General features: G+C 37.0%; 2 protein-coding genes across 3 annotated transcripts; one reads left to right on the plus strand and one right to left on the minus strand.

Annotated features, from left to right (window-relative positions):
- Positions 1 to 4,454: 4,454 nt before the first annotated feature.
- On the plus strand, positions 4,455 to 10,964 carry ABCB9 (P-glycoprotein 9). The gene is made up of 13 exons (XM_086590641.1): positions 4,455 to 4,563; positions 4,703 to 4,964; positions 5,783 to 5,837; positions 6,241 to 6,416; positions 6,557 to 6,778; positions 6,891 to 7,129; positions 7,226 to 7,751; positions 7,862 to 8,135; positions 8,219 to 8,891; positions 8,973 to 9,201; positions 9,325 to 9,591; positions 9,683 to 9,946; positions 10,113 to 10,964. The coding sequence occupies exons 2-13, from the start codon at positions 4,716 to 4,718 to the stop codon at positions 10,755 to 10,757; spliced, it is 3,819 nt and encodes a 1,272-aa protein (XP_086446767.1). The 5' UTR covers positions 4,455 to 4,563; positions 4,703 to 4,715; the 3' UTR covers positions 10,758 to 10,964.
- A 320-nt stretch (positions 10,965 to 11,284) lies between these two features.
- Positions 11,285 to 14,327, minus strand: LOC147518966 (SH3 domain-containing protein). Of its 2 annotated transcripts, none has more exons than XM_086590642.1 (9): positions 14,093 to 14,327; positions 13,938 to 14,007; positions 13,704 to 13,849; positions 13,194 to 13,295; positions 12,856 to 13,053; positions 12,708 to 12,770; positions 12,474 to 12,563; positions 12,317 to 12,391; positions 11,285 to 11,572 (listed from the first exon to the last, which is right to left on the minus strand). In XM_086590642.1, exons 1-9 carry the CDS (start codon positions 14,273 to 14,275, stop codon positions 11,453 to 11,455), a joined length of 1,047 nt encoding a protein of 348 aa, XP_086446768.1. In that variant the 5' UTR covers positions 14,276 to 14,327; the 3' UTR covers positions 11,285 to 11,452. The 2 variants fall into 2 exon arrangements, with proteins under 2 accessions (XP_086446768.1, XP_086446770.1); XM_086590644.1 differs by having other exon boundaries at positions 14,098 to 14,292.
- Between the last annotated feature and the right edge of the window lie 877 nt (positions 14,328 to 15,204).

Below are 15,204 nucleotides of genomic sequence, written 5' to 3' on the forward strand. Positions count from 1 at the left end.
TTGCTGGTTTTATCAATTTGGGCCATGACCTTTCTTTTTTGTATCGGTTTGGGCCACCGTTACCATTCCGTTACTTCACATGCTTATGTGGCGTGCCGGATGTATATGTGTCCGACCAAATGCTTATGTGTCACTGTTGAAGTGCACACCTAATCACCGGTGACGTGGCATCGAAATTTCAAAGTGTTTCGAACCCAAAATTTCACATAAGTTTCACTGAAATTTCAAAGCCCACATATTGATTTTGGCCCAAGTCCAACAAAACCAAAAAAACTTCACTGTTCATCTTCCTCACCAACGCCTCCACCACCACCACCAAATCAGCTCTCGTCCGGCCACCACTTCTCCCTTCCTCATCACGTCTATCTTTGTTTCTCTTGTTCACCTTATTTTGAATCTCGTAATCAAACATATTGTCAAATAGGCCGTCTGAACCAGCAACTATTATATATCCATTTTCAATTGGATCAACATTACAAAAGATTAATGGAAGTGTTGATTGTAGAAACATAATGAGGCATTTATGTTATAATGTTTGTTTGCTCAGGTTTATCATGGTTAAAATATCACCCATTTGTTGGGATGAATCATGCATGGGTTAGTAACTGATACTCACAAACATTTATACGTCTAGTTTTTTCTTTTTCAATTTAAGCTCACTGGTGTTATCTTAATGCCGAAATAATCTGATTAGTCTAGCAATATAAATGATCAAAATTCCATATCTAGAGTTTGTCGTATAAATGTTCAAAATGGAGAGTGATTTGGACCCTTGGCACTACCAAAACAACCCGTTTATGGTGTTGTCCATTAAAGAGGACGTGCACACGGCATGTTGCACTTATACTATTGGAATATAGTAGAGCTAGTCTTGCTACGTACCTTGGTCTCAGCAGCAACATTATTAGTGAGAACGGACATGCACACAAAACAACCATTACTATTTCCACTAGCCTTACTATGGTGAAGTTGACTCAAGTTCAGCAACTTCTTCCCCATAAGTTCTCATCCATTAGAAAACTTCCCAAGCCTTCCATTTCTTCCAGCCAACCCAGTAGTGGTAGATAACGATATCCCACCGTCCATCGGTAATGCCATTTTAGCATTGTAAGAGTATAACATGGCCACCTGATTTCTTTCAAGGAGTTGCTCGTCCTAGTATCGCTACTTATTAACTAAGAATGTAGAAATTAGAGTTATGTTTGATCTGATGATGTTTGGGCATGATGCATGATTTTTATGTAGCGGATTTGGGCCCATTGGGTCCATGGGTAAGTCCAGCACACATAACAGACGTTTGTACACATAGGCAAATTTTCTAACGGAAATACACCGGTGGCCCAAACTGATACAAAAAAGAAAGGTCATAGCCCAATTTGCTCAAAAAAAAAGTTCACGACCCAAATTGATAAAACCAGCAAAATTTATGGTACAAAACGGCCATTTTTTCTAATACTTTCTATCCGCACTTGTTTTTTGGAGGTAAGAAGATTCTTCATTTGTTGCTGTAGAAGTTCCACTTTTGCTGCTGTTGGGGTAGATGCTTCCCCCAAAAATAGGGGGTGTTGTGTGGATGTCATTCCACTGAACCACAAAGGGTTAGCTGAAGAAACAAAGAAAGGTTAGAGTAAGAGGAGAGCGGATGAGAATTGTTAATGGCTGTTATCGCCTGCAGGAGAGGCAACCACTATGCACCCAGAAGATCTATCTATCTATTACTATTAGGTTGTATGCCACATCACTGTCTCTTGACTGAATTATGAAGATCTAATATAACCAATACTAAAATCATCTGTATAATGCTTTAACTAGTGTACAACTCATTCTCGTTTTGGATTAACAAATTATAACCGAATCCCAATATAGCTCTCTCACTATAATAGCTTAAATAATGTTGCTAGTTGTTTTTCTAAAAATTGTTACAATTACATGGCTACATGCAATGATGCAGACTCAAAGTAGGACCACTAGTTCACTGATCAATCATCATAATTAGAAGTCGGCTTAGAACATACATGATCGTGCCACACGGCCAAGCTAAGATAGTCAGGGGCGGATCACGGATGTAGGATATGATTCTCCACCAGGGGGCTGGGGCTACTGCCACTAATTCACACTACTATTTCTTTTTTGATTTTTTTGGAGTATAAATTATAAACAGTTACCACTATGAAAAAAAATTGAGCAAAGTTAGGGGGGGGCCTGGGTCAGCCAACTTCTAGATCCGCCCATGAAGATAGTGATACTCATTTCCGGGATAATGGATAAGAATTTCTTCTAGAAACCTATTAAACACATTCATGGGGATTAGGACCGTCATCTCTGACGTCACTATTACCTATCTATTCCATGGCCCAAAATATCGCCGAGATATCCGTCACTATTATCTATCTATTCTACATTTTTTCGAAATAAAGATATGAAAGTTTATATTGCCGATATAATCGATATATATCGAGTTGACTTTTTGACCAATTGTTAATAACTTAATATTGCGATATATCCGCGCCGTTTTATAAACTTTAGGAAAAAAACGAGATATCCGTATGGCATAAAACAACGACAAAACATTTTTTTGTTTTTAGTTAAATTCAAACCCTTAAAACACCACTTTTTAGTTTTTAGTTAAATTCAATGTTTTTTATTTTGTTTTAAATAAAAACGTGACGTGGGCACGTGCCAGAGTACTAGTCATTTTGTAATGCATGCATCCCCATGCCCCCTACAATCCTAATGTAGTTCCTCATGATATTCAAAAAGAAATCTTAAGATTAATTATATTTGTTCTAGTAAAAATTAACAATGAAAATTAAAGAGAACATTAGGTAGAATATTATCTTTCAAGATCTTCAATTAATTTGCCAAAAATTTACTAAAGTGCTTATAGCTTAAGGGAAAAGCAAGTGTAAAAATCAAACATATAAATTGGTTAAGTAACACTAATTTTTAGTACAGTTAGGTAGCTTTTTTCTTTTTGGATCTGGTAAGAGCAGTGTAGTCAAGGCGCAAAGAGGCGCACTTTAGTGTCTCACCTTGACTAAGGCGCGGGAGATAACATAAGGCGCGAGTTTTTTGTGCCTTTTGCGCTTTTTGTTGAGGTGCGAGGCGGACGTACAGGGCGCGCGCCTTATTAACTTTTACAGTTTTTTCGTTTTTTTTACAATTTTTGTTATACGTGACACATTTACACTCGATCCAATTGTTGTATAGTATAAGAAATTATACAAATTTAATAAGTTTCATTTTGAAGTACACTCTAAACTTAATTTTGACTAGTTTTTGTTAAATTGTAGGGATTGAGAGAAGACACAAATATGGGGATTCTAAAATTTGAATCATGTGGTTTATTTTATAAAGAACTCATGTATTTGGCTCAATTCGATTGGTTCATTATTTTAGTTTATTGAAGTTGAACTAGATTGTATTGAGAGATACGAGTTTTATGTAATTTGCTCTTTACTTATTGCTTAAGATTTTTCTTTTAAATGACTTCAATGTTTCATGTTTATAGTCACATAAAATTTATTTTAAAGTTTGGCTAAACAAATTAGTGATAATTTATGTCATATTTAATATTTATTTTATTTTTTATTTAATATATCTAATTTTTTATTACTACGCGTCTCACTTCAATCAGACGCGCGCCATGCCTCCCAGTTTATGCCTAAGACACAAAAAGGATGTTGCGCTTTAACGCCTTGACTACACTAGATAAGAGGGATCAAAACACTGTGTGGAAGGAAGGCTCAGTCTCACAGAGTGCAATATACTTTATCAAAAAAAATATATATTATATATAAAACATAATAAGTTGGATCAAGTTTCGTTGGGGAGTGAGAGAACCATACCTCCTCTTTTATTTTTACATTTTTTTTCGAGCTTCAAGCAAGTCTGCGCTTGCTATTTGCAAGATATTTGGTAATTAAGTAGATCATCACTTGATACTTAATATATACAAGGTTTTAACATTTCAGTTTATGATCATCTTCTGTCTTGCTTGTTCTCTTTCTCATCATGTTTTTCCCTTCTTTTAGTCCATATATATATATGCATGCCACACTATGCCAGTAATCGAACCGAGCTACTTGGGGCTCGACTCAATAGACCGAATATAATGGTTTCTATAAAGGTTTCCCCTGAATATTTGATTTTCCGCATGTACAAATGTAAATACATTTTCTTATTCCTAAAGTGACCTGCTTTCAAGTCCGAATTTAAAGGTTTCTAGAAACGTTCAAGTAGTAGTCAAAACTAGGACTCTCCTTGTTCTGTGTCAGTCTCATTCACCAATGCAAAAAAAAAAAATTACTTTTTCCCGTGAAAAAAGAGTTGTATTTCAAAATAGTTAGTCGAAAGAGTAGTTCTAAAAAGTAGGTCTGTGTAGCACGTATATATATAGTCCCGTCTTCTTGGTCACGCAACAACAATACACGTACAATAAAACTCAAGAAAAAGATCGTGTTCTTCAATTTATTTTAAAGAACACCCTTTTTAGCATTCTTTTGTTGTCATCTCAAACTTCCATTACTATCTTTAACACCCTTTCATGTTCAACAATCTGTGGTAAGTGTTTACGTGTTGTTTCTTTCTTATTCTTTTACGTAGTTTTAGTTTTGTTAAGATTGCATTAATATGAAAGTTTGTTGCATCTCAATCATATGAGTATCCATTCATTGTTATCTAATATAACTGTGTAATGTAGAAAGAAAAAAAAAATGATGGGACAGAAGAAGGAAGAAGGTGAAGGTACAACAAAGAAGGAAGATAAAACAGATCAGGAGAAGGTACCATTCTACAAACTCTTTTCATTCGCAGACGGGTTTGATATTTTATTGATGGTTACTGGGACACTGGCTGCAATGGCAAACGGACTTGCAATGCCTGTAATGTCAATAATCTTTAGTCAGCTCCTCAATTCTTTTGGTGGAACAGCTTCTTCAAACATTGTTCCTGAAATCTCCAAGGTATGCGTTACTATATACCAGTGTTCATAGTAATTTGAAAGATAATTCTTTTATAAACGGTAAAAGAAAAGCAAGATTAATCTTGATTAGGCCATGAGGCAGTTGCAAAATCCAACATGTTGTTAGAACACCTCAATCCATGAAAACAGTACAACTCGATCAATTATATTGCTTGATAATTAACTAGTGATTATAAAATGATTGATTACAATTGAGTTTTAGTTCTATATGGAAACAAGGATGCAAGTTAAGTTTGATGAAATTGTGTTAACTTAAGACATGTATTTCTGATACGTTATGGCCAACAATAAGCTTACCGAAACTTCCACATACAATACTTTTGGTTTACGGCTCTATACTTACTTAGCTTCCTCTTCCAATCTGCAATGCATGGAATAACTGACCACCTCACCTCGAACCAGGATTACCCTTGAATGCTGCTTTACGGAATTCAGTTAGCTAAGTAAATATCTAGTATTTCATATTAGCCATCCCTTTCAAATGCCTTTGTCAGAAAATAATGATAAAAGGAAAAACAACTCTGAGAGGGATCCTAAAATGAACTTTCTACTTATTATAATATGGCAAAGCAACAACAATGCCAGAAAACCTTTTCCGAATGGGTCCATCCTCGTGCAAAGTAGTGATAATCGATGAGAAATCAGTCTTTTCAGTACAAAAATAACAATTTTCTTTTCAAAAACGAATGTGCCATAATGGAGATACATTCTCAAATATGGCATTTTATTTTATCATGTACCTAACAAAACTATTTTGCATAAATTAATCACTTTTTTGGTTTTATTGTTTGTTTGTAGGTCTGTTTAAACTTCGTTTACTTGGCTATAGGAACGGGAATTGCGGCATTTTTCCGTAAGTGCATCTCCTTCCATTTGCATGCTTAGGCTTTTGAATCATTATGTTTCGAACAAGGACTTGGCCACGCTGATAAGCATGTCCTTCATAGGAAATCTAAGGTCCAATACTGGAACTGCACCAGCTTGAGATATAATGATCCATATGCTTTACTACTATAAGGTCTTTAGAGCTTTTACAAACTAAAGATGTAATGTTAGGGAAATAGGAAGAGTGCTTAATGGCACCTACTATCTGACAAAGTCCAACTCTTGATTAGCTCATTTAATTTGGCCCATCCAGTTGCGTTTTAAAGATTTTAAAGGGGTATCAACTTAATAGTAATTAGTAATCAGTACGTGGCCGGACACTTACAAGTGGACGGTAAACACAATTATTTGCTAATTTTGATGTGCTGCAGAGGTATTTTGTTGGATGGTGACAGGAGAGAGACAAGCAGCTCGAATTCGAGGTCTATACTTGAAAACCATACTAAGACAGGACATCACATTCTTCGACACAGAAACGACGACTGGGGAAGTCATTGGGAGAATGTCTGGAGATACCATTCTCATACAAAATGCCATGGGCGAAAAGGTGAGACTTTATAATGAATTTAGCTTGTTTAGTTTCTCCACATATCCTACCCAGTGTACATGTTTGGTACTAGAAACTCAAAACTACCCCCAAATTTGATATCTGACTGAAGACTTTGCTGCAATATTCATTTCACTCAGGTAGGAAAGTGCATACAACTCGTATCGACTTTCTTAGGTGGTTTCATAATAGCTTTTGCAAGAGGGTGGCGTCTCGCTCTAGTACTGTTGCCGTGCTTTCCCCTCATTGTAGGAGCTGGTGGCGTTTTGGCCAGAATCATGGCAAGAATGTCAGCCCGTGGACAGACTGTGTATGCTGAAGCAGGGAATGTTGTTGAACAAACCGTAGGTTCTATTAGAACGGTATGGCACCATTTGTCAATCTCTTTGAAAATGATATTTTCTTTTGAAATCATATGGACAAGTATATAGCTTTTGATGGTACTAAACTCCTTTCTTGATGTCGACATACAAGGTTGCATCCTTCACAGGAGAACGTTTGTCAATAGAAAAATATGCTAGATTGTTGGAAGTCGCATATGCCTCCACTGTGACCCAGGGGTTAGCCACTGGCATTGGTGTTGGTACACTTCTATTTGTCATTTTCTGTAGTTATGGGCTCGCCATGTGGTATGGCTCCAAGCTGATCATCGAGAAAGGCTACAATGGCGGACAAGTTATTAATGTCATATTTGCAGTCATGATGGGTGGAATGTAAGGACGGACACTATATATGAACCAAATAGTTTTCATGTACACATTTATTTAAATTCTTTCTTTTGCTGATCTGTTTTGGTTTTCTTAAAACAGGTCCTTAGGCCAGGCTTCACCTTCCTTAAATGCATTTGCCGCAGGGCGAGCTGCAGCTTACAAGATGTTTCAGACAATTAAAAGGAAACCCCTAATCGATGTGTCCGACATGAGTGGCGATGTGCCTGAAGACATTAAGGGTGGCATTGAACTGAAAGATGTTTACTTCAGCTATCCAGCAAGGCCAGAAGTACAAATATTTTCTGGCTTCTCTTTGGTTGTTCCATTTGGAACCACTGTGGCTTTAGTTGGACAGAGTGGTAGTGGAAAGTCGACAGTCATCAGTCTGATTGAAAGATTCTATGATCCCCATGAAGGTGAAGTTCTGATAGATGGTATAAACCTGAAGAAGTTGCAGCTGAAATGGATAAGAGAGAAGATTGGCCTTGTTAGCCAAGAACCAGTTCTGTTCACGACTAGCATAAAAGGAAATATTGCCTATGGAAAGGAAACTGCAACAGATGCGGAAATCCGGACAGCAATTGAACTTGCTAATGCCGCAAAGTTCATTGACAGGTTACCAGAGGTAAGAACAATCTTCCATTAGGGAAATTCATTTCTTTGTATAATTACCTCTTTCAAAGTTTTGGATGAATTTATAAAGAGGTGATACTGTGCACTGTTTTGTCGTGACAGGGACTTGATACAATGGTAGGTGAGCATGGAACCCAACTGTCAGGTGGACAGAAACAAAGAATTGCAATAGCGAGGGCCATCTTAAAGAACCCGAAGATCCTACTACTTGACGAAGCAACAAGTGCACTGGATGCTCAGTCGGAGCATATAGTCCAAGAAGCATTGGTCGGAATCATGTCAAACCGAACAACCGTGGTTGTTGCCCATCGTTTGACCACAATCAGGAATGCTGATGCCATAGCAGTTGTACACCAAGGGAAAATTGTTGAGCAAGGTAACTGAATCCTTATGCTTTATTTGAAAGACACTTTTTCTATATGGGGAAATCTAACTTGGAATATTTACCTTGTCTATCAGGAACTCACGTTGAGTTGACGAGAGATCCTGAGGGAGCTTACTCTCAGCTCATCCGCCTTCAAGAGGGAGCTAAACAAGCTGAAGATGTTACACCATCTGATCCCGATCATGTTGATGTGATTTCTGTGAATGATACCTTGAGTACATCTAGGAGCCAAAGGTTAGTGATGAGGAGATCCACAAGCAGAGGCTCAAGTATTGGTTCTTCAAGTGCCAGGCATTCTTTCAAACTTGCCTATGGTGTCCCAATAGAAGTTGATATTAAGAGTGAAACAGGAGGTGGTGACGACAGTCAGAGAGAGATAAAGGATGATAAAACAAAGCCAAATGTTTCACTTTCGCGGTTAGCCAAATTGAACATGCCAGAATTGATAGTTTTGATAGCAGGGACCGCTGCTGCTGCCGTTCATGGTGTGCTTTTGCCTTTATATGGACTCTTGATCTCAACTGCAATCAGAATTTTCTTTGAACCCCGAGATGAACTCCAAAAGGATTCGAAGTTTTGGGCGTCCATGTTTGTAGTCCTAGGTTGTTCTGCTCTTGTTTTTGTACCAATAGAGCAATACTTCTTCGGAATTGCAGGTGGTAAACTGATCCAACGTATCCGGTCATTGTGTTTTGGAAGGGTAGTTTACCAGGAAATCAGCTGGTTTGATGCGCCTGAAAATTCAAGGTTAGTTGACTAGATTTTAAACCCCTAGTGACCGGGCATTTTTACTTTCTCAGTTTATTTATGGTTATCTTCTTGTTGCAGTGGGGCAATTGGTGCACGGTTATCTGCTGATGCTTCGACAGTCCGGAGTCTTGTAGGAGATTTCTTGGCCCTGATGGTTCAGAGTGGCTTCACAGCCGTCGCAGGAATTGTAATAGCATTCACAGCTAATTGGATGCTTGCAATTTTAGTTCTGCTTTTGTTGCCATTTCTGGGCCTGCAAGGATATGCACAAATGAAGTCATTAAAGGGTTTCAGTGCAGATGCAAAGGTCAGTCTGTCCTCGACAAGTAGAGAAGCATATCTTATCTGAAATAAGTTTTCGGTTAAGGAAATAATTTTTTTGCTCTATCTTCCTAAATCACTTTATATTAACTTGTAACACATTTTTTAGAAGAAGTATGAAGAAGCAAGTCAAGTTGCAAACGATGCCGTGGGTAGTATTCGAACTGTTGCTTCCTTCTGTGCAGAGCACAGAACGATGGAACTTTACCATAACAAATGCGATGCTCCAATCAAAAGTGGAGTTCGGCAAGGATTAATCAGTGGTTTAGGCTATGGCGCCTCCTTTTTTATTGTTTTTTGCACAAATGCTCTTATATTTTTTGCTGGAGCTCAGCTTGTGAAACATGGGAAAGCGACTTTTGCAGAAGTTTTCAGGGTAAATTATGTTTCATTTATTTATTGTTTAGCCACCTTCAATTTTCATTTATTTATAGCATTTTTGCTAATTAGTTGCCATCTGTTTGCAGGTTTTCTTTGCTTTGACAATTTCAGCAGCAGGAGTTTCACAGAGCAGTGCACTGGCTCAAGATACTACCAAGGCCAAGGATTCTGCTGCTTCTATTTTCAAGATTCTAGACAGGAATTCGAAGATCGATTCAAGCAGAGATGAGGGTACGACACTAACGAGTGTGAGGGGTGACATTGAGTTGGAGCATATCAGCTTTAAATACCCTACACGTCCAGATGTTCACATCTTCAGAGACTTGTGTTTAAGCATACCCTCCGGAAAGGTAATCCTATATCCCTATGTCAAGTGATCATTTTTGCAGAATTCGTCAACCTTACAATATTTACTGTTTCTTCTCGCTCTTTTTATAATTTATTTATGAATGTTAAGTTGCTACTTTGGTTCTTTTCTCTTCGCCACTGATAGTGTGATTCTTCCTATTTTTGTAGACTGTTGCTCTTGTAGGAGAGAGTGGTAGTGGGAAATCAACAGTTATAAGCCTACTAGAGAGGTTCTATGATCCTGATTCTGGTCGCATTACTTTGGATGGCGTGGAAATCCAGAAGTTAAAGCTAAACTGGTTGAGGCAACAAATGGGACTGGTAAGCCAAGAGCCTATACTCTTCAATGAGACAATTCGTACAAACATATCCTATGGAAAGCAAGGAGGTGCAAGTGAAGAAGAAATAATTGCTGCCACAAAGGCAGCTAATGCACATAACTTCATATCAGGATTGCCACAAGGATACAATACTTCGGTTGGGGAGAGAGGGGTGCAGTTGTCAGGTGGACAAAAGCAGCGGATTGCCATAGCAAGAGCCATACTTAAGGATCCCAAGATCCTTCTGCTGGATGAAGCAACAAGTGCATTGGATGCAGAATCAGAGCGAGTAGTACAAGATGCATTGGACAGAGTTATGGTTAACAGAACTACTATTGTTGTTGCTCATCGTCTATCCACAATCAAAGGCGCTGACGTAATTGCAGTAGTAAAAAATGGTGTCATTGCTGAGAGAGGAAGACATGAGACACTACTAAAAATCACGAATGGAGTTTATGCTTCTCTTGTAGCACTCCATATGAGTTCCTCATAGTAAAGAAAAAAAAAGTTCAGTGAACACAGCAGTTGAAAAAAGAAAATACTGATGTAAAGAACTAGAGATAGTTAATTTTCTTTGTGACTTCGTGAGCTTCTTCCTTTTTACTCGGGATGTTTTTGTAGATCTATTAAGCTTTGCAGAGTTATTGAACATTATTGACATTAGACGGTATGCAGAAGAAGAGGTGTTCTTGTAGTTTCACATAAGCTTCCAAATGTACAGAGCAATATAGAACCCGCTGACAAGTCCCAAAATTCTGGGTTTATTTACTTCAGAGGTAAAAACGTTTTGGTAAAGCCATATATTGACAGGAAAACTAGTAGATGAGCTCCCTTCATATAGAAAAACAATACAATATATATATATATATATATATAGAAGGTAACCACAATACTGTTCTGGGTATAAAATGAGGCAGTAAGTCAATTGGAGGAGAAGAATAGTTTCCATGCTAAAACCGATGAGGGTATAAAATGATGTTACTAGTATGGTAGTACCAAATTTCTCAATTATTCAACTTCTTTAAAACATAAATGATTCTTTTTTTTTCCATTAAAATGTAAATGATATGAACAAAGAACCTTCACGATTTGCATACACATACAAGCATTACAAAAGAACCTAGCAAAATATGTCAACTTATACAACAAACATTATTAATATTGCCTTAGTTGAGTACAGAGGCATGTCTAGAAAACTTCAGTGGACACATTACTAGTTGGAATCCTCTGACGTTTTGCTACATAATCTGATGGAAACCATCCAGCTTTACCTTTGCATTCCCCTTCAGACCATCCCGATGGAGCCACCTAAAAAAGATTAAGTTTAATGACATCAAACAAGAATCCTGGACCTCAATTTACAAACACTATGCATACAAAGAGAGCATAGAACAAGAGAAATGGTCACTATTAATCTCCTTGAACAGAGTTGTGGGAGCCCCAAAACTTCAGTATGTAGGATTTACATTTAATTGCTACAATTTTTGCTTGTGGGTACAATCCCAGCTCATCCACACAAGAGTGAGAAGAGAAAAACTTTGCTGTGTGGACCTACCAAGAATCAGAAGTCTCATCGGGTCCATTAAAACCTCATGTGAAAATTTCTCCTTTTCCTTTTCCTTACGCTATCAAAGCATTTTCCCTTTCCTTTAATTCACTAATATGGAATAAATGGAATGTATAAAAAGATGTGCTCAGTTTAATGAATGAGTCCCCCCTCTTATTTGGTGCTTTCCAATCAAAGGGAATAAGGTATTGTAATCGACTACTCTCCACATTCATGGAGCAGACAAAATGAAATGGGAAACAAAATAATGTTTTACAGCTACTAGCCGCTTTGAAAAGATTAGCAGAAGCCTGAGAATAATGTTTGATCGCTGTGAAATATAATAGAAAAGGTTAAGAGAATTTTAAGGTTGTAATACATGACTGTCAATAATTGGATGGGAGGAAAGTTTAACATGTGGATGTGCTGGGAAAAAGTGAGAAAGAAAGTTCACTTAATGTTAAGTCCTTCAATAAATAAAGCGTAGAAATAGATAAAAATAAAACCTTTCGAACAACAACATAGTCACCCACTGCTAAGCTCAGTTCCTTCTCAGAAGCAGCATTAAAAGAATGTGTTGCCTGCAACAAGTAAAAGAATAACCTTCTCTGTCCATGCTAAAATTATAAATCTCTACTATCCAATTTGATATGTAGAACATACCTCTGCCAGGAAGTACTTTGTGTTCTCTGAACAACCACTGGGATGAATCAAAGGAGGAGCAGACTCTTTACGCTGCTTTTCTGAGACCATCTGTCATCATGTTCAAGAGCATTGCATAACTAGAATTGCTTTACCGACCAAGAGAAAATAAAAAAACAAAAACTAGAACTGCTTTATGTATAAATCTGTGTCTTAAATTCTTAAATGAAAAACTAAGACGAGGAAGAGAATCACCTCAGCTTCAATCTCACCAAAGATAGCAGCAACTCTTTCATGGTAAGTCTTCTCACCCTCAACCTTTATAAAATGCAAAACAAAATCTCAAATTATTCACTATATCAAGTAGCACTAGATCCTGAAGAAGTGCTTCATAAACATGTACCATTGCAACAAGCCTCTGAAACGTCAATCTCTGCTGCTGTGCTTCAACTGCAGCTAATGCAGACACTGCTTCCTTCCCAAGAACTGCCATGTTTGCCTTGAGTTCATGCATTTTAGATTGTGCTGCTTGCAGCTTTGCAGAATTTTCAGGAGTAGGTATTTCTCTTGCTCGTACTTGCCTCCTAGCAACCTCTGCTGCCTGTTTACTATGTGTGTTCAATTTTAAATCATATGATCATGAAAAGGACAATACTAAGAACATATAAGTCGCAAGACTACAATCAATTTAGCTATGACTTCACGTCTTAGAAACAAGTACTGTAACTAGAGTCTAATTACCTGAGTTTCTGCGTCCTGCCTCATTCGACTGTAACGTTGAGCTAGATGGCGAGCCTCCTCAAGAGGAGCACCAGTAATCATTGCTCTTAGAGGTTCCAGAATCTGAAACAACAACAACAACAAAAAATTCAAGTCCTTGCTTCAATAAGTTTTAGAAGCTCCCTCCCCAAAATGTCTATGAAAGCTGATTGTAGGAGTCCAAACATTAGGAGTAATGTAGTATACTTGAAGTACCTCTAAATTTCACATTTTCACTTGAAAAAACCAATCTTTTCAAGATCACTGAAAAATGTAAGTATTTTTTGTCTTTTTCTATTTGATTTGCTTCTTTAATTGCATGGTTATACTACCCCTTGAGGGAGTCAGTTAGGTTCCATGATCAATTACCCTTCGTGTCGTGTTTCATTCTTTAGCACCTAGTTTCTAGTCTTTTCAGCAACACCTCTATACTAAACTTTAATAAAAAAAAACATATACTAAACCGAAAGCAACATTATACTCATATCTGACCTGCGAAGATAACAGCCTATTCAAGTCTTCTTGCTCCTTCTCGACATGGATACGAGCATCACCATATACAGACGCAGCTTTAACTAGAATGTTATCATTAGCATTCTCACTTCCATATCTACTACAATCCTCAGATAGCTTCGTTCCTAACTCGTCCACAGATATTAAACTAATTAATTAACAACATAAAACATGATATAACTAAACAGTAAGAAATTAATTAATGACTCTCACCTATTTCAATATCCTTAATACCAAGTGTAGTAAATGCTTCAGTAGCTCGCACTATATCTCTTTGAAACTCCTGAATAATAAAAAAAAAAATCCACGTCAGCAACAAGTGATCCATAAATTGTGTAGAAGAAATATGTTTATATATGTATTACTACCTTGCCTGATCGAGTTGACCTGTAGAGTTTCTCAATTTGTTGATGTCTTTGAAGCTCGACCTCATCAATGACCACCACGTCCGAATGTTCGTATCCAGTCCCACTAAACTGCTTTATTACCGCCTGTTGTTGTTTCGCGACTTGTTCTTTGAACTTGTTCGCTTGTTTTCTAAATGCGTCCATTTCAAATTTTTATTATTTCTCGCCTAGATAGATCTCATAATAATAACTTTTTAGTTTGATTCTTGAAATTGCATCGACATACGTTTTGGGCCGGAGGCCCAATTACCCTATTTGACCTGGCCCACTCAATTATTGTTTTTTTTTATAGTTCAATAATAATACTTCAAGTCTTCAATGTCAATGGATGAGTTTGTGTCGGCCCGTGTGGTGATGTATTTATTGGATAGGATGATAGGAGCAAATCCAAATTGATGGAAATATTGAAATGTATGTTGCTGAAAGGGAAACTTATCCATACTTGTGATTCTCATTGTTTCTAATATTATTTTGTGGATCAAAACTAATATACTATATAACATTGATGTTTTTCTTAGCACTTATTTTCTCATCATTATTATTCTTGAACGCGAAGTCATCCAATCGAATATTTTTGGACTTTAATGAGAATTGAGAATAGTTTGCAAATGAACTATGACAATAGTTCTATTCAAAGGTTGTATGTAATTGACTCTTTGCAAGCTTTAATGTGACCGACCTTCTTCTATAGAACAATCTCTGTAGCTGTTTGAGCCGTCCATCTATTCTAACAATCCATAATTATTTTATACGTTAGCCATTTGAGCCAGCCAGTTCTTTTTGTCTTTTGGTGGTTTTTCGAGCACGTTGTATAAACTCCACCACTAAAAGTGGATTTATAAGATGAATTGAGGGTTATTTTTGGTAAAGATAGTTTTTTTTTTCATAATGGAGAATCTCTCTACAAAAATTCAACCCAAATGAAAATGTTTAATCTTGTCAAAAGTTATTTTGAAATTTGAAAAATCTAAACCGTTGGATAATTTAATAACATTGTAAGCAAATTTTGATACGTCTAGACATTTTCAAGTGCGTTGATTTTTTCTAAAGGTGGTCTATATTGTAAGGATAAT

Source organism: Coptis chinensis, chromosome 2 (genome assembly GCF_015680905.1).
Source record: "Coptis chinensis isolate HL-2020 chromosome 2, ASM1568090v1, whole genome shotgun sequence".
Taxonomy (NCBI): domain Eukaryota; kingdom Viridiplantae; phylum Streptophyta; class Magnoliopsida; order Ranunculales; family Ranunculaceae; genus Coptis; species Coptis chinensis.